At 40.0% G+C, this 19,525-nt stretch overlaps 1 protein-coding gene across 1 annotated transcript; it reads right to left on the minus strand.

The window, feature by feature from the left end:
• Window positions 1–622: 622 nt before the first annotated feature.
• LOC134632579 (speckle-type POZ protein) lies at window positions 623–18,637 on the minus strand. Its single transcript, XM_063481260.1, has 10 exons — window positions 18,532–18,637; window positions 9,162–9,362; window positions 8,949–9,070; window positions 8,292–8,443; window positions 8,024–8,151; window positions 7,761–7,938; window positions 7,609–7,664; window positions 5,550–5,672; window positions 4,185–4,327; window positions 623–2,352 (listed from the first exon to the last, which is right to left on the minus strand). Exons 2-10 carry the CDS (start codon window positions 9,237–9,239, stop codon window positions 2,208–2,210), a joined length of 1,125 nt encoding a protein of 374 aa, XP_063337330.1. The 5' UTR covers window positions 9,240–9,362; window positions 18,532–18,637; the 3' UTR covers window positions 623–2,207.
• Between the last annotated feature and the right edge of the window lie 888 nt (window positions 18,638–19,525).

Genomic DNA, 19,525 nt, shown 5'->3' on the forward strand with positions numbered 1-19,525 from the left:
GAAATTTGGGTGACACCTAACTCTTGGGTTTGTTTTTGAATTTTTATTTTTCCTTTCCACAGTTTCTCTGTGTTGCACGGTCTTCACATTCAATACATTTGCCAAATTGCCAGCACCTGGTTGCCTCTTACCCTGTAAATTCTTATGGAAGCAAGAGGTATACTTAGTTTTTGATTTTAAAAAATGACACGGTGTAATACGTCATGTGTTACGGTTCATCCAATCACAAGACCTATGGATCAGATTATTATTGTTACACAACATCTGTTATGTAAAACCTTAACACTTTTTTACCTTGACTGTACATATCTTTTATGCCGTCTATTGTTATGAACAATATCTATGATTTATTGTTATTCTCCTATGCTGCTATACAGTGAGTAATAATAGACTGCAACAACATCTGCCAGAATTTGGGTATTGGAGACAGAATATAGTCTATATATAATAATTAATAGCTAACGCTCTAAGACTTCAGGATAAAGTCTGTGCTCACGTCAAAATATTTTTCTGTTGCAAAACTCCATAAATTCTCTTTTCTTTGGAGATTTATGTGCTTTTATGCAAACGTTTGACTCCAACATACATAACTCAGAGAAAAATACCCAGACAAAGCTTGCACTGCATTCAATACAAAATAGTTGTGGTTTATTCTTTTGGGAACAAAAAATGGCAACAACTAAGTGTCACTTCTCATATTCAGCGATATCTACAGGAAAGAAACAACAATGGTTCCTTCTATCAATTACCATTTTTCACCAGGTTAAAATGATAACTTCAAAAATGTATTTCATATGGTTTTACCTTGGTGTGCATGTGTTTCACATTATGTCTATTCTGAACATTAAAACGTGTTCATTTCAATTTCATTTCCCTTCAGTCTTCATGCCTGCAAAGAATTTCTCTGTTGAAAATGCTTTTGTTTAAACACAGCTTCAAAAGCACTGGTGTCTGTACAAATTCCTATGGAAAAAAAATAGAAATAACATTTTTGAGGGAAAAAAAATACCTCTCATAAAATAACATCGACACGCCTTATCGGACTCTAATGTAACCATTTCTTAACAACCCTTTGTTGTCTTCTAGTAGGTTTGTCTGTCTACACCTTGGACATCATTTTCTCTCAAGGGCTACAAAGAGATCCAGACACAAAACAAATTTCCCCAAGAATGACATCCAGTTGTGCGTTGCTATTTTCTATATCCTTTTTAAATTGGTTTTCTCCACTAATTAAAAAAAGAAAAAAAAAGAAAACAGATGCAGATGAAGCCTGAAGAGTTCTACATGGGAGATCATGTGTTGTTGTTTTTTTGTCACTTGCTGATAAATCTTCTTAAAGGGTACTTGTTCTTGGTGGTCCAGCTGGGTCTCTAGTCCAAGAAGCTTGCGTCAATGTGTGCTTGCCTACAGTATTTCTACTTTACTGCTGGTAAGGGTTGACAAGAGGGTGACCTGTGAATTTAGTGCAATGTTTTCCCCACTTTCTTTGGGAAAATTTGATGATTTTAGTCCCATATCTGCTGTTGCTGCTTCTTTTTTGTTTTTTTGGCTAGCCCTTGGTTGTCTTTCTTGGGGTCTTCTAGTTTGAAAGGCCCATTTCATCTTCTTTAGTCCCTCACAGGCCCATGTGTCCTTTAGTTTTTGGGCTTCTCTCACGGCTCTACTCCAAACACTAAGAACAGAGCAAAAAAAGAAGCCATGTGATAAAATAGACACTTAAAAGACCTTATCTGCAATAGTCCTTCAAGCCTCCAAGTTTCAAAAACGGTTGGCTCTTGTTGGGTTCATGTGTCCAGTTCTTCCTCATGAACAGATTCCAAAGTAGGAACTACCAAGGATTTTGGATTTATTCACGGAAAAGAGACCTCACTAAACCAGAGCCGAGGAGAAAGGAGAGGGTGCTGTGGGGGTTTTTTTCCTTTGTAAACAACAAAACATCCACTTAACAATCCCACTTCTCCCTCTTGTCCATCTCTTCCTCCTCCTTCCCTCCATTTTTAGAAGAGACTAAATACAGCAGGTTCTGGATGGGGCAGAAGGGGGAGATTTGGGGAGAGGCTGTAGGTAGTGTAGTAGGTAACAGCGAGGGGGAAAGGTTGTCCCTGTGTGTTTGAGGGTTGGGGGGGATCTGTGTGTTTTTGTGAGTGCATGTATGTGCAAAGGTGTGCGTTTGTATGAGTGTGTGTGGACGCCTTCCTGTGGGACTGTTAGGACTGTTTGAGGCGTTTGCGTGGGGGTCCGAGGAAAGGGCACTGAGCAGAAGCCAGGGAGCGATACGCTTCAGCCACCAGGTGCGGATGAGACGCCACCATGGACTTCCAGCCTGCTGTCTCCATCACCTCTGCAGCATGGCTGGTGGATGAGATGAGAAAGGAAGAAAATAAAAAAAGATTACAAATCAAGTTTTCCTTAAGTAAACACATGCATAACAAATGTACAGACAGGCAATCTGGAAATCCTAAATAATGGCAGATTGTTTGGATCCAATTTTCCTGTGAATAGTACAGACTGCGTGAAACCATTTTACAGGTGTTATACTTCTGCTAAGGTCCGCTTGAGGCTGATTGACTGAAATTTCCCTGTCAAATGGTGAGCGTGTGGCTTTGCCAATTTTTAGTTATCATGCAGACTTTGTGGAAACTTTACACAACAATGCTCCAATTACTCCAATTACTGTGCCTTCAGACTTCAAAGAACGATAACAGGAATGACTGCTGGGCTGTGGTAACTCCAGCTGCTGGTTACAATAGTGCTCAAAAGATACAAAATCTCCATTTCCAGTTAAAAGTTTATCCTTAAAGTAGGAGCCAGAATCAGGAGTTCAACTAAAGCTTAAAGGAGAGTTGGAAGCCTAAACCGGTGTAATCCCACATCATGACTGAGATTATAGTGACAATTCTTTTTTTCTAATATACTTTTTATTCATTATTACCTGAAAGTAGTGAGAGCACAAAGTCATCAGTGAAGTGTTCACAGAGGTCACAGATCAAGGGAAGCGATGGGCATTTTCCCAACAGACTGTTACACTTTCAGTTTAAGGTAAACATAGTGTAAACATAATGGTAATTTTATGATTTTTAATGATTTCGTTCTCATCTTTTATGCCTAAAAAACAAAAGCTGGGTGCACAAATTTTAATTTTGGATTTTTCTAATCCACACAGGGTGAAAATAACACATACAGCCTCAAATATATACATACCTTGTACTAATATTTGGTTAAATGTCCCTTAGCAAGTTGCACCTTTTGGTAACCATCAACAAACGTCTGACATAATTCAGACTGAATCTTCTTGGCAGAGTAGTTTCATGGCATAAACCCAGCTCTTACGCTTAGCTCACAAATTTTCAACAGGGTTGAGGTCGGAGCTTTGGGAACACCATTACACAGGCTTGTGGAAACTTCTGACCACACCTGTACATACAGACTATAGCCCTGACTGTCACAGAACTAGCCGTTTGCTTCCATACACTTCATTCTGTTGTCTCCTATTCAAAAGCAGACTCAGTTTTTCTTTTGTACCACAAACTGAAACTCTTTCATTCTCCCATTTTGCCTGATAAATAAGAATTAAATGGACACATAGTAGCAGTTAAGCGGAATCACATGCTAATGCAGTTCCTCAATCATACAACATCCTCCCTTCATTTATGCTTCTATGGATACACAGCGAGTTCGAATCCTTCTGATGGAAATATGTTTTGGGGAAAAGATATAATTATATTATATTAGCAAAAAAATTTTTAAATCATGTTTTGTCGAGCCACATCGCCCGGCCCTACATTAACAAAAAAAAGAAAAATAATAGTAATATCTGAGCCCACCATCAGCACAGACGTGTGTTAATATCACACTTTCAGTCAACAGAGGAGGTGGCAACAGACTAGTGAGGAGTCAGGTTGCCCCGATCCCTCTGAAAGCCATGGCAGGGTTTAATAATATCAGGCAGACCACTCCATGGGGGCATATGTGAAATTAAAATCACTAACTGGCACAGAGCCATCAAGAGACGAGGCGAGTTCAGGTACTACCTGTAATGATGCCAAGATAAAGAAGAACGACAAGAACCAAACTGACATGACAGAGACAGGACGTACAGTGGATGTGGAGGACCTGCGAGTGCGTGAAAAAGGTGTTGGAAACCCTATTGCATGTGACGATGAGCTCTTTTATCTTCAACTTACTAGTTAATGAAGTCGACGGCCTGCGTTTTGAGCTGGTCGGCGCTGTGCAGGTCAGCGAGGATCAGGATCTCAGCAGCGTTTTCCACAGACAGGCTAGTGCACAGCGCGTCCTCACACATGACCTTCAGTCTCTCCAGAGCATACTGTAAGAGAGTGGATACAAGAAGATTGGCAGTTTCCTCTTCTCCATCAGTATCTATGTGGTCTCTGCTGTCACAGTTAACCATTTCAGTGTTCAAACACAAAGCTTTGTTTAGTCTTGTTGTCAGTGGGGTCTGATCTCGAAAATATATTATGTTTCAAAGAGATAAATAGGAGAGTAGGATATAAACATTTCAATGCTGGACCTCTGAGGGAAACTGTCTCAAAGCCAGCTCCACATTTGGTGTCACGGAGGAGTGAGATCAGCGTTAAATCATCCAACTGTTCATTGAAATCATAAAGTCTTACTGGGAAAAGGTTTACTGGGTACACTTGTATCATGCCATGCATTAATGCAACTCATTATCTTTACCTCAAGGGATTTCTGAAAGCTCGCTCTGCAAAATATACTTAGGACTAATTACAGTCTATAAGCTCTGTAGTTGTATATGGTTTTGTCTGCACTAGATTATCAAGAGGAGAAAGGAGGGGAAAAAAAACATGATGTTAGATGAAACATTTCATGTGTAGTTGTTCATTCTTGTCCAGAAAACTGAATTTAAAAAAATAAATAAATACACGGAGCCCTCAGAAACAGTGCTGAGCTGTGTGGTAGCATCCAAACCTCATTGCAGTAACTTCTGCACTGGTCATGTGACGCACACTGTGTAAAAAAGCCCTTTTGTTTTATAGCCACAGTCACTGCAGAAGCAGGTGGGGTGAATCGTTGAATGCAGTTTTTCTGAGGGTCACAACCCCCCCGAATGATTTTTTTTTTCTTAACAGAATTCGATCCAAGCTCTCTGTGGGCTTGATTGAAAAGGTCTCTCATACATGTGCTCAGTGGGCTCAAATTCCTCCATTGTCCACTAATTGCACCGGTTGACAGTTCAATCCCCACATGTTAAGGTGCCCTTGGGAAAGACACTGAACACCAGGTTACTCCCCAATGCCAGGTAAATTAAAAATTTTTCCAAGCCTTAAAAACCCCAGAAAATGACTCTTTGTGTTTGAGTTTTATCAATTCAGTCATTTGTCATTTTAATTTATCCCATTCATGTTCACAGAAAGCCAACAGCAACACTAGTCACACATCAGCTCTGTGGCCTCAACGTGCAGGTGCCTCAAACTGTAGAAATCCTGACTATGCGGCCATGTTACAAATAGGCAACAGGCTTCCCCACATCCACAGTGTCAGGTAGCAGCTTCCCACTCTTATATTACCTTATCAGCTGCTGCAAGCAAGTCATCGGCCATTTTGTCCAGGTTTGGAGCCTTGTCTGTGTAAATGAAGCACATCATCTCTTTGAAAACCTCGGGCTCCACATCGTTGATCTCCACACGATTCTGACAAGACACAAGGGATGGATACTGAATGAAGCATCGATGACATCAGCTTTAACTGCACTTCAACAGCACATTTGTGTCACACCAGAAAATTTTAAATCCAACCTGATTTTATTTATAAAGCACTTTTTAAAGACCAAAAGTTACACAAAGTGCTGTACAAAGCATGAAAGCACCACAGAACAATAAAACAATAAATGAGGGTAAGAACACACTTTCTCATTTTTTATTCCTTGAGTTAAAAGCCAAGGAATAAAAATGAGTTTTACGATGCGTTTTTAAAAAACAGGCAAAGATGTACAGGGAAATAATTCCATAATTTGGGGACGACAGCTGATAAAGCTCGACCCCTGGTTTTCAGACGGGTTTCTGGGACTTTCAACTGGTCCTCAGCGACCTCAAGACGTAAGGCGAAAGCTCAGACAGGACCACTCGAGCTACAACCCGAGGAGACTTGTTTATACCCCACAGACGGACAGCATTTGGGCAGAACGTCTGTCCAGGGTGGCCATCTGTGGAACAGTCTTCCTCAATCCATTAGAAAATGCTCTACATTCAACTTGTTTAAGGCACAGGTTAAAAACTGGTTATGGACAAATCAAGTGTGTGATCACGTATAAGTTGTATAGTTTTAATGTTTTATTTGGGAATAGAATGGTGTGTATGTGTGAGTTTGGTGATGGAGTTTTTATTATGAATGAATTATGAATTTTTTATGAATTATTATGTCTATTTTTTTATGTTTTATGGACAACAGATGGAAATTAGCCCTTGGCTATAATCTGGTATGTTTACATTCATGTAATTTTTTTACATTTATGTTCATTAACATGCACTGTCCTAAATAAAATTAAATTACATGTAGTTCAGCAGGTCACGTGTAAAAATATATATAGTGGTGCTGATCCATTAAAGAGGTTTTAAAAAGAAATAATAAAATCTTAAAATGAATCTTAAAAATGAACGTAGAGCCAGTGGAGGGAAACCAAGACGGGAAATGAGCCCGTGGTATTTTGAACTAACTGTGATCACAGGAAGCGTTGCTAAGGCCAACATAAAGCCCATTACAGTTCTCCAGACACATTATGTTAAGGGATGCTCAAAAACATTTAAAAATAAAGCAGATTTGATCTCATATAAAAGCCTCAAGTGGTAAAAAAACAAAACAAAACAAAAAAAGCATTTAATGGCATAATTTATCTGCTTATCTAGTTTAAACACAGTCACAGTCCACTGTGCGTCTAACATTTAGCTGCTCAGAGGGGCTAAGGTCCAGGAGAAGATCAGCACACTGGGTCAAAAACAATGACCTCATTCTTAATAAAAAAATTTATACTGCTGAAATGCAGAAATCAGTAATTAAGCAGCTTTACACGAGCAAGAGAACATTTTTTTATTGATATAGTTGGAGTGCACTTGCATATTCATCAAGTAAGTGTGAGACTGTCTTGTGTGTCAGCTTAGTGTGATCAAGATAGCCATTATTTATACCTACATTTGCAGTCACTTAATAATACCCATAGGTATTTGTGGTTAAATTACTGAAAGAGTTCAGTTTGGCTGAATTCAGTATTATCTGTAAATTAATAAATTCGTAAAGGCCATTTTATCCCAACCACTCCTGCAATTTCATTTCTTACAGTCACCTGTGCAAAAATGAAAAAAAAAAAAAAAAAAAGCAATTCTGTGCGTCTGCAGCTTTGTCAGTGAAGGATGAATCCTGACCCCCAAGATCGGCAGGACAATTGCATTTCAGCTGTGCTATCATTCAGTTTCACCAAACGGCTCTGTGCTGCAGCCATTTGACAGCATGCAATCCTTCACTCGTTTTAACCTCGCATCACGGCAGTGAAAATCTGAGCAGTCGGGCCACTGGGGAACAAAACAAATTTATTTGAGAGGATTTTTAAAAAAAGCTTTGGGACCTTGGGCTTACCTTTTTGCTCTCTTCCATCTCGTGCTCAAACATGGCGCTGAATACTGGGGAACGTGCTAGGAAACAGGAAGAGAACAACTTGCAGTCATGGCGCTAATTACCAAAAACTTGAATAAATTTCAATATTACAAACATGAAGAAGACGCTTGTACCTGCTAGGATGGCTTTATGTGCTTGAAACTCCTGGCCAGCCACACACAGGGAGCAGTCTGTGAAACGTGAGTTCTCCCACAGGCCGCCCAGCTCGTCTGCTAGCCGGCAGTCGGGTACCTTTACCATGTTCATGGTGTTCTGACCAGAAATGTTGACCGAGTCCTGCACCACACTCACCTGAGGGGGACAAATGTAATGAAATGCAATGCGCCAAAAATGCAAGGTCAGAAAGAAAAGGCAACAGCAAAATGTAGCCACGTACCTCACAGAAGAGCGTCAGCTTGTCATCAGGTAGAAGGCCGTTGGCCTCATCTAGGAGGAAATCTCTCCGGATGAACTTTTTAAAACCCCAATCCTTCCCCTGGACAAAACGATACGCCCTCTGGCTTTCTGCAGACAGAGACGACACAGAGAAGAAACGATGAGGAAAGTCTAAGAAGAAACTATTTTACAAAAGCTTGACGCAGAAATATTATTAACTCCAACAAAAACTGAAAATGTGTCTCTTTCACTGAATATTCTGTACTCACCCATGGCTTTGGTCTCCTCTCCCTTGGCGTTGAGGATAGAGAACTTGAACTTGGCACGCACCTCAGCTTTTGGACAGCTGACCAGCAGCAGGTAGAGGGACAGGTAATCTTTGCTCTCCTCATCCAGGCCCTTGGGATTCACCCGCAAACACCTGATGGGGACAGAAGATTCAATAACAAGGTTGATGTAAAAATGTATTATCCCCTTATTAGTGTATGTCATTCCTAACTAGACTATTATGCTGTGCAAGGAAAGTGCAGAAGTTGAACACCAGGAAAGCTTAATGATTTCTTTGTTTTGGTGTGTAAGGCTCTTTCATTGAAGTTGTACTAGAGGTCATTCATTAAGGCCAAATCAGGCTAAACTTGTGTTATAAACCTAATATGTTACATTTGTACAGATTTTGAGGGATTTTGACAGGAAAACTAGGATGCTACATAAGGAAATGTTGTCCACGCTTTTTTGGTTTTCCATGAGATCCACAGCCAGAGATTTCTGGGGTATGGCTCTAACTGAAATTATATTTGAGCAGTTTGCTTGACTGTTTGTAAACAGCTTAAAAGGACTTCCATCAGACAGATTATTACAGCTGCGTGTGTCAGTCTGAGCAGGATTATCCAAATGTTTGCAACAAAGCAGCCCTCATTCTGACGCACCATTTCAGCTTGTCATTGGCCCCAGAAGAGAAGGTGGAGCTCTTGATGACCTCCCCCATCTCCTCACGACAGAAGCTGAAGTTATTGATGGTCCACATGTAAGAGAACTTCACCACTTTGATCTGTTAAAAGGAAGAATACATTCAGAAAAGGCTTAGATTCATTAATCCGAGGTTCAATCAGACAGCGAGCCTGAAACCAGAGTCATTTCACCTGAGTGTAGCACCAGCTCTCGGCCACAGGCCCGCTGGACATTTCCGCAGGGGGAGGGGGACTCGGGACTCTTGACATTGCCAGTGTGACAGATGTTTGGGGCAAGAGGGTGAGGAAGAGGAATCTGTCACTTCCACTTGTCAGTGTTCAGCCCAGACGTCCATCTGCATCGGTGCGCGTCACATGGAAGCTGTTTGCCCCCTACAGACAGAGAATGTGATGAATTAGTCTGAATCATATCAATGTTTAAGTTTCAATCGCACACTGTACAAAAAAACCATTTTACTGTGATGCCTCCATCAGCCACTCGAGCTGCAGTTTATATCCAGACTGTAGAGACGAGTGCATGAATTCATGAGTTGTGGATAAAAAATGGGAGGTTGCAGGGACCTTGAATTTCTGCTCAATCCATCCTTGAGTTTAAGTAAAAGTTAGCAAGTGAGAAAAAAGGTGACCTCGACCTTAGCCTGAACATTTGAGCCAAATTTGAAGTTATTCCCTGGAACAGTTTAAGCCATACAGTGTTCACAGCGACAGGACACTGGCGCTGGATCTTTCATTAATCTAGGTGAGACCGAATATCATTTCATTCGTGTGGCCCCTGCTGCACAATACTGAGGTTTGTTGGCTTGGAGTTAGATGAATTGTCCCTGACCCACTGGAGGACAGCAGGAGATCGATGGCACCATGCCTGTTCTAAGATCAATAACTGCTGCAGCTGCAATTAAGTCTCAAAAATGAACTGTAAATAAACAAGCCGTCTCCTAGGACTGTGCTAGGAGTTTGGACCCACCGGCCACGCTCCCTAATTAACTTAAAGTCACACAGAAGCGCCATGCAGATCAGTACATGCACGCACACACACAGAGAACAGACTTCATTCCTTACACACAAATAAGCCACAACATTAAAACAGTTCATAAGTGTTTATATTGATTATCTTGTTTTAAACCAAGATCCTCCTGAGAGGCCTTTCTGTCCTGACATTCACACACTCCCAAAGCTGCCCGGGAACAGCTTGAGGAAGTTTGGAAAACAACAAAGAGTCCAAAGCTTAACTCCAAACTCCCCATTTCTCCTAGTAAAAAGGTGGTGTCAACCATAAGGCACAGAGGCCAGAACCAGCCCAAAGACTTCAATCTGCCCACTAGAAGGCTTTGGAAAATGTGACTTTTAACTGTATTTTCATTAACTAAACAGTTTTTTCTGCTGATAGAAATCTCTCCCATGAGCATTCCTGCTACACTAAAGTAATTAAGTAATAGGAAAACAGTTAAATACAGAAAAATGTTTTTTCACCATCTACTCTAAAATTTCTAGGTGGTTTTTAGGTTTGTATTTTTTGTTTGTTTTGTTTTATATTTCACTGTTCACAGTAAAAAATTAAAAAAAAATTTTTTTAATGTAATAAAATTTGTGAACAATAATGTTCTGTTTCATAATTACAGGACAGTCTGGGCAATCAGCTTCTAAAAATGTTTCTGTAATTTTACAGATTTATTTCTTACAATTTCAGTTCCTTTCATTTATTACAGCAGCACAGGTTTTAGCATACACAAAAAATGAGACATAATATGGAAATTGCACTTTTTTCTCCCTTGTCTAAAGGTATCACAGGCATCAATGTGTCGTTAAGATTCTTTATACTGACAAAAAGGAAAGTTTAATTGTTCTGGCCCACCTAAGACCAAAGTGGGCTGCATGTGGCCCGATGTAAAATGAGTGTGACATCCCTGCGTAGAGCCGCTGCCAGGCGAGCTGAAACAAGCACAGTTCAGTGAGGGCCCATCCCAAAACCCACCGGACCCACAGAGTCCACACACAGGACACAAATATAACTGACATCGCCTACAAATGTGGAATTCATACACAGGCAATGTGGTTACTGTGACCAAACTCAATGACTACACTATAACAAGATATGTGTAGCCAAAGACTATTACGACTGACTGCTTCATGTCTCTATTGTAATCTAAACATCAATAAAAACCTACAAGTAAAATATCAATCCACAACTGAAAAGACAAAGAACAAGTGCAATATTTTCCCTCTTTAAGGAAAGTTTAATACAGCCGTTCACCTCTTTTGTAGGTGCCCTTTAAAAGATTTAAATAAATATCTGTTTATTTTTTTTATTTTGTGGGAAATTAAGACAAACAGGGCTTTAAAAAGCTTGGAAATTTGATCTAACAATCTAGTTTTGTTGATGTTATATGGTATATAACACAAAAAAATAGTTCCCTACATCTAAATACAGAATTGTATAGTGGGTTTTCACGGTGCATCATCAAACCGGAAGTCGCCATATTGGAGATACTGGAGGTAAACAAAGCGCGCGCAATCAAACAGATTCTAAACGTCAAACGAAACGAAATGGTGAATTATTGCCGTGCTTTTGGCTGTACCAATCGGTCAGACCGTGAAAAACATTTGCAGTTTTATAGACTGCCAAAAGTTATTACAAATCAGGGAGAACAATGCCGAAAGTTATTAGAGGAAAGGAGGTGGTTGTGGTTAGTGAAGCTAAACCAGGATCTACAAGGCAAAAATCTGGACAACATCCGAATTTGTTCTGCTCATTTCTTTTCTTTAAGCATACTTAATAAAATATACTCGAAGTATGCTACTTTTTGGTAAGGGATGATATAATACAGTTAAGGTTTGGTTGATTAAAGATGTTATTGCATTACTTACTTTGGCATTCACAACACGTCTGTCGCTGATGACTTGATACTGCATCTCCGTCACCCATCCACACACCATCTGGTTATAGGCCTCCAAACCTTTATAAGATTTAAGGTCTTTTGTTGTGTATGGGCTTGGCGAGAAAACCAGGTAGTTGACGATATCAGGATACGCAATAGACGGAAGACTCTCCGGGTCGTCATTGATCCAAGATGAAGGAGCCAACTCGTTTGGATCTGCACCACCAATAAACCTTAACTTTTCCAAATATCGTGCCCTTTCCTGCGGACCAAGTCTTTCCCTGTATGCCTTTGCATCTATAACGCATTTTGATGAGATTTTTGTGGTTTCGGACATTGATCCATTGCAGTGTTTACCTCTGAGTGCCTCCAATATGGCGGCACATGCAGGTTACCGCCCAGAACGTGACGTAAGTGAAAACTCTCTATAATAGTTTCAGTTACAATACCTAGTGTGTGCTGGGGATACACAGAGAAATGACATGCCGAAAAAAAAAGGCACACATGTACTCTTACTCTATTTGTATTCTTTAGTAGCAGAAACCAAGTTCTAGTGCTGGTTTATTGGTGTTGTGTTAAACACAACACCAATCTCTGTTCTATCTATTACAAAACAATTACTATCAGAAGAAGAGTCCAGCAGCTAGACTTTTTTTCCCCCCCCTTTAAATCAAATAAATTTAGAAACAATCAAACTACTTCATATGTTTTTGACGGTGGCAACTGGCAAGATGGAGACACAGAAGAAAGTATAGAAAAAGAAAATTAAACTTAAAGTGATAGAGAGACCAAATAGAAAAAACAGGCAGCGAATGAAAGATGGAACACCCTCCAAGGAACTATTCACCAAGATAAATTGCCATGAAAACAGGCTGGATGGAGACAAAAGAAAATCAAACTGAGGTGTGAGAGAGCAATCAAATATAGATTTGTGGACTGAGGTGAAGATGCACACTGTATGGAAACTTTAGGTTCTGCACATTTCAAGAGCTGCAGGACCTCCTAATCAAGACACACAGATTTAGGGTAGTGCACTCATAGCGAAACAGCAGAACTCATCATCAGCCTATCAGGTCTTAGAGTTTATTTTCTTTAAAAACAATTATTGCTCAACCCAAAAACTGACATTCCTCATTTCTTCAGTCTACAGCGAGTCTATAAAGCTATATGTGCATGTAATTTATTTTTTTATTGGCCAACGTGGCAACAGAGTTACTGCTAATTTAAACAGGACGTTATCTGCTGCTGTAGCTTTGCACTAAAGCCACACAGCAGGTGAAACAGACAGTGCCTTTTACTATCACGAAGGCTATAGAAGCACACTATATGACAACATTTACTGCAGGAATTGTTCATCCAACACACCTAACAGTTAAGACATTTTTATAGATTTGTCACTGACAAGTAATAGAAGGAGGACCAGCAACAGTACGCTGCAACCCTATTTCAAAAAGGTTTGTTGGTTTGTTGCTCAAAACCACCATAACATTTTAAACAAGTCAAAAATGTATGAGTTTGGTTCAATTTGTTCTCTTTAGATGTGAAAGTTTGATCTAGGGTTTAAATTATTTACATCCACACTTGTGTGGAAACAGGGTGGTAAATGAGCTAAACTAACTTTACTAACTGATGGGTGCCAGGAAAGAGGAAAGGTAAGCTCCCCATGTCCCTGATATTGTTTGGAAAATTAAAATCAAGACACACTACATGAACAACTATAATATATATAATTATAACTGACTCTTTGTCTTATTTTAAATTGGCAGGTTTTCGTGTTGTTTTGGTGTACACTGCAAGTCGCATGCAGCAGCTGGTTTGCTGTATTTCAGATGAAGCTGTTTTATTAGGACTTGGTGGCAGTGTTAAAAAGCTCTTGATACCAACTTGCATCAGTCTCTTTGGTCTTTGTCAGTGTCCTGTCAAATATTTTTTGTGGTGTGTTCCCGTCTCTGAATGGAGGGCCTATGAACAGAGGGTGACATGTGCTGTGCAGATTGTAAAGTCCTTTGTTACAAATTTGTGATGTGTGATATTGCACTATATAAATGGAAATGATTCAGTAACTTTAAAATGTCATTCACAGAGGTCAAAGGGTTTGTGATAAATTCATACAGCTTAACTTACACCTGATAATCTAAACACTTATCACCAGTTAGGGGGAAGTACTAAAACTCATTCTGGCAGTCCACTGAGCGTGTGCAATTAATGTTTAAAGACAAATGCTACAACTGCTAACCTGGCTAATGTATGTTATTCCCTAATAACCATGTTAACATTTTTGACATATTTAAAAAAGTACAGCAGAGCTTTTAGATGTAAGGGCAGGGACAAAAACAATGTGTTAAACGCCTACTGGAGGAATGCAGTTTCCTTTAGCTTGCTGTAGCTTATCGTTCACATCGCTTTGGCTCAAGCATGCTGTTGTGCTTGACTGCAGCTTAGAGTCCACACATGGAGTTATCTTAACCATTTGCCTTCTGGTTGTTTAGTTATGGGTTCATAAATTCAAAGTGTTCATAAATTTCAAGTAAACTGTTGGAAAAGTTTTATTTTATGATGTTCCACCCATCTATCTTAACCGCTTATCCAACTCAGGTAGCCTCTCTCAGCTGTTACTGGGCATGAGGCAAGGTGCACCCTGGACAGCTTTCAAGGCTATCACAGGGCCCACACATAGAGATAGACAACCAGTCACACTCACATTTACACCTGGTTTTAGAATAAATTGAAAGACCTAACATGTATGTCTTTGTACTGTAGAAGGAGGCCGTTGCACCTGGAGAAAACCCATGCAGGTAAAGTGGGAACACGCAAAATCCATACAGACAAGCTACAGCTATCAAGCGGGTTCAAACCAGGAGCTCTCTTGCTGTGAGGAGACCATGCTAAGCACTCCATCACCATATTGTCCATTTATAATGGGGCATAAGCAAATTAAAAAGTATTATTCATGTCTTTTCTGAAACAAAAAAAAAGGTAAGCAGAAAAAGAGCAGTATTGTGTAAGACATAGCAACTATATTGATATTGGCAATACACAGTCCAATCATTTTAGCAAAAGCTAGGGCAAGGCTCTTACAATAATAACACCTGGAATCAAAACACAGCAGATTGCAAAAGTACATTCAAAGCCTGGGAGGTGTTACAGGAAATAAAACTCCATTAACCTGTCAATTGTCAAGCCTTTTCAATTTTCAACAACAAAAAAGGCCAAACTTCACAGAACTGCTGACATCATCCAACGTGACAGCTTTGGCTACAAAAACCCACCGAGTAACTACACAACATAAAAAAAATAATAGGAAAACAGAAATCTTGGCAAAGGGTGACATAGACTATAAAGTGGACCTGAGTTCAACACAAAACTCCGCGATTACTTTGCGAACACAAAAACCGATCCTGGTATATATGGGAGGACAGCTGAGACTGCGGTAAATTTGCTCAGCTCAGATGGGGTCCAGTATGTTTGGTTTGCGCCTGACCAGAATTATCACAATCAAAGCAAACCCCCAACACTGGGAGCTCTGGATGTGGGATTGTGAGGATGTGTGACTGCATGAGAGCAAAGGGTGCTAGAGAGACGGTGTTTATAGACGGCACAATGAATGACTCCTAGTCTGCAGAAGCCTGTCAGAAGAGGAACTACCCAAAGCGTAGTGCCAAAAATCACAGGTGTGGTGGGGGGCAAAAACTAAGACAAAAAGTATGTTGTCTAACTTGAATCCAAAAGAGCACCTTCAGGATATTTTACAGACAAAGGAAGAGCAACGCAACGAGTCAAGCAGAAACAAGCTCTCCGTATATCTGTGCAGCGCTATGCAAAGGAGGACTGAGTCCATCACCAAAAAATGAAGGTGGATATGCAATAAAAATAAATAAATGATTAAAATCATGGTAAGAAAAGTGTAACTGTTGCTGCATTTTCAATGGTAAGTAAACACTATTAGTAATATTTTGGCAAGTATTTTTCCTATTCAAGTAAGACCAAATGCAGTTAATGCAAGATGTGATAAACTCTGACATTTAAATGATCCTGCTGTATACTGGACATTTCTTATTTGTAGGTGATAAAAATAATAAATAAAAACCTGTGGAGATGCGGAATACACACTGTGGCAGTTATAAACGCAATGTGTTTCCTGACATTTTACTCACATGACTTTTAAAAAAAAAAAAGAAGATGAAAAAAAAAAAAAAAAGGACAAATCAATCTCTACTCTAAATTAAAGACTGGAGGTTTGGAGGCATTTCAGACAGCAATTTTCAACGGGGGGTGAAAAAAAATTGCAAGCCTTGTCGAAGTGTCAGTGAACACAATGTCTGTTTCCAAAGCTTTGGTCTTTGAGGACTGCAGTAAGCCACAGAAAACCTTAAAACTATAATTGGTACAGGGACCGGGGATCGATTGCAGGGCGCGTGTTCGGCCTCTGTGGGAGCGATTTCATATTCTGCCCTCGGTCACGGTGCTCCTCCTTTCGTAAAAACTCAATCTCGGAGAGGTATGAACTATTGATTTTGCTACAGCGATCAGCTTGCCTCGTTCTCATCCTCAACTTTGCGCAGACCCGCAATTACACTGAAGGGGATTTGACAGGGCGAAAAAGCATTAGCAGCCGGGCTTCAGCTCCTGTCTGTACTTCCCGAGCAAAACCCCGCTCGCTTCACCACGTACGTGAGGTTAAAGGGAGGACAGGCCTCAATGCATAGCTAATATCACTGGTCACCTGGTTCATATTGTTACCAACAGATACACTTGCTGTCTTGACCTCCAAACACACATGGGAGTATCAGAGTAGTATTACTGTTTTCAATTTGCTTAATTTTGTATCAAACATTGGTTTAGTTTTGGGGGGCTTTTGAAGCTCAAAAACTAAATGATCCTTTGGGGACATTTATCTATCCACCACAGAGATCGTACTCAACTGAAATGAAAGAAGTTGACATAGACCTGCATTTAGGTTCAGTGTGCTCATTATAATACATAATCCCCTATATCTTAATGAGCTAATAAACCCGGAGTGCATCCCTTTAGCGCAAATCCTGCAAGACATGTCAAACATGTCTATTATGTAAGAAGGGAAAATTAGGTAGCACAGATGCCATTCATTAACACAAAACAGTCAGTGGTCTGATTGAGTGGTCTGAATTTTCTAAATAAAAATCGCCCAAATATTAATTAAAATATTATTTTGATTGTAGTAATTTAAACCTATCACTGAGCCCCTCCTAGGGATGAAGCCAATGCTTGTGACTCAGAAATCGCAATCATATGCATTAAATTGAAAACCTATTTGAGATTTCAGCTGCAGCAGTCACTCTGCAACCTATGCGTTTTTAACAAAATAGCAATGAAAGCTCACAGGCAGTGGACTTTTCTTAGTGGGTCATCCCACTAAAGGTGAACTCAGCTCAACTGAGTTAAGTATGGGGGGGGGGGGGGGGGGGGGGGGGGGGGGTGAAAAAAAAAGATGAGCTCAGGGAAAAAACAGATTAAAGGCCACTTCAAGTCTGCTGCACGGCAGGTTTTTGATTTGGCAAAAGAAACGCATTGCTGTTATCAGTGCAACTGCTGCAAGACAGCCCTGCACTGCAAGTCATACTCAACATCACCAAAATATAGAGCTGCAAGTCTATGTTCTGATAAATTATTTGATTGGCGGGGGGAAAGGCTTCTTAAAAACAAAGTTTCTCAAAGCCACAGTTTAATAAAGAAAAAAAAAAAACCAAAAAAACCCACACAACTCAGTTTACCTGCCAGAAATACATGTAAGCTGCATCAGACATGTAGACGTCCTCCTTTAGATTTGAGATAAACACATAAATAAAATGTCTGGTTTAAGACTTTGTTTGTTTACACTGACCTGACTCACTCATTACTCTGTGCCTGAACCGAGAAGGTAATCAGTGTTCACAATGAACTTTGACTCACAATTTCCACCCAAACAATAATCCCTGACAGCTGGTCACCTCACCACTTTGTGAGCAGCATGGTTTATACACTTTATAGGAATACAAGTCATAACCGCATGAGCACTTCCACGGATAAACCTTCCGAGTTAAAACAGCCTGCACCGACTGAGCAGTGAGTGAATGACTCCAATAAAAAGTATGATGGAGGCCCAGCATATAAACCCTCTTGTTCCTGACATCAATTGTGAATTCCAAATCTAATTTAATGCAATACCACAAAGTTTAAACATGGCATTTTTCTGAGTATTTCTTTGAAGTTGAAGAGCCTGTACTTTAATTTTTAGTAGTTCATGCCGGGAAGTTAAACTCACTTAATGTAGGCGGTGACAGTAGCAGGTAGTTAACCTGCTAACAATGTGCACTAATCGACACTGGTATTTCATTTTGAAATGGCACCCCATTTTAAATACGAGTGCAGACCATTGTGGTCATAAAAAAGAAACGTGACAGTCTCTGGCACAGCTATTAATACATAAATCCTGCCGGTAATCCAGACAATGCACCAATAGCACCACAGCTAAGTGGGGCGAGCTAGTTAGCCCTTTGCCTTTAGCAGCTAACCTAAGCCAAACAAAAAGGTCGGGGAAATAACTGCGCAAACTGCAGCTAAAAATGCTACACGACTACCTTTGTCGTGTTTCTTTCATCCCTTAATCCCTATCTCACAGCTTTCTTTTTATTTTCCGCTAGACTCACCTTAATGTTGGATTTAATTACAACGCTAGTTGGCCGGAGTCTTGTGTTGTTGTTAGCTAGCTGTCTGTTGAACTGGACCGCTATAGCAGTGTCTCACAAATAGCACACCCTGCTGTCTGGGAGTAATTTCACAAACCACTGCTATATACCCATCTATAAATGTGGTCTGAAGTTCATAAACACTTATCATCATGTCCTGGTGATTTTCAGCTTTGAATTATTTGTTTGAACTATTTTTTTCCAGAGTGTAATGACTGTACAACAACAAAAGTATTCTGGGTGCACAAGTTTAATTCCATTTTCAAATTCAAATTTTATTTGAATTAACACACACAACCATACACAGTACAACATGTGGTGAAATGCTTATTGCTGTGCAATGCCCGACCATTAAATGACAGTAAGAATTGACAGTAAGGTTTACAGATTACTACAAAATTTATAGATTTTTACTTAGAAATTTACAGTAAAAATGTGCAAATAACAGTTTATGAAATAAATTATGAATAAAAAAGAAAGAAGAAAGAAAGAAGAAATTATTAATTATAAGAAGTGTGCAAAAAAACAGAGTGCGTGTGGTGATGTGATGTGTGGCAGAGTCCAGTCCTACGTGGGGGGGAAGACGCTCATCCTCATTCACTCTGTTTTGGCCTTAAGGGAGCGGAAGCGCTTCCCAGACCTCAACAGTGAGAAGAGTCCATTGTTGGGATGGGAGAGGTCCATCATAATCTTCCTGGCTTTAGTCTTTCACCGCTTGGTGTAAATGGACAGCAGGTCAGGAAGTTCTGATCGAATGATGCGTTCGGCTGAGCGCACTACTCTTTGCAGATCTCGTCTGTCCTGCTTGGTGCTGTTCCCAAAACAGGTGCAGATGTTTCCCATCAGAAAGCTCTCAATGGTGCAGGAGTAAAAGTTCTTCAGCACCCTCAGTGGCAGATGGAAGTCTCTAAGTCTTTTGAGTTTTCTCTAATCGACACAGGGTCAACATTGTACA

Source organism: Pelmatolapia mariae, linkage group LG8 (assembly GCF_036321145.2).
Source record: "Pelmatolapia mariae isolate MD_Pm_ZW linkage group LG8, Pm_UMD_F_2, whole genome shotgun sequence".
NCBI classification, from domain to species: Eukaryota; Metazoa; Chordata; class Actinopteri; order Cichliformes; family Cichlidae; genus Pelmatolapia; species Pelmatolapia mariae.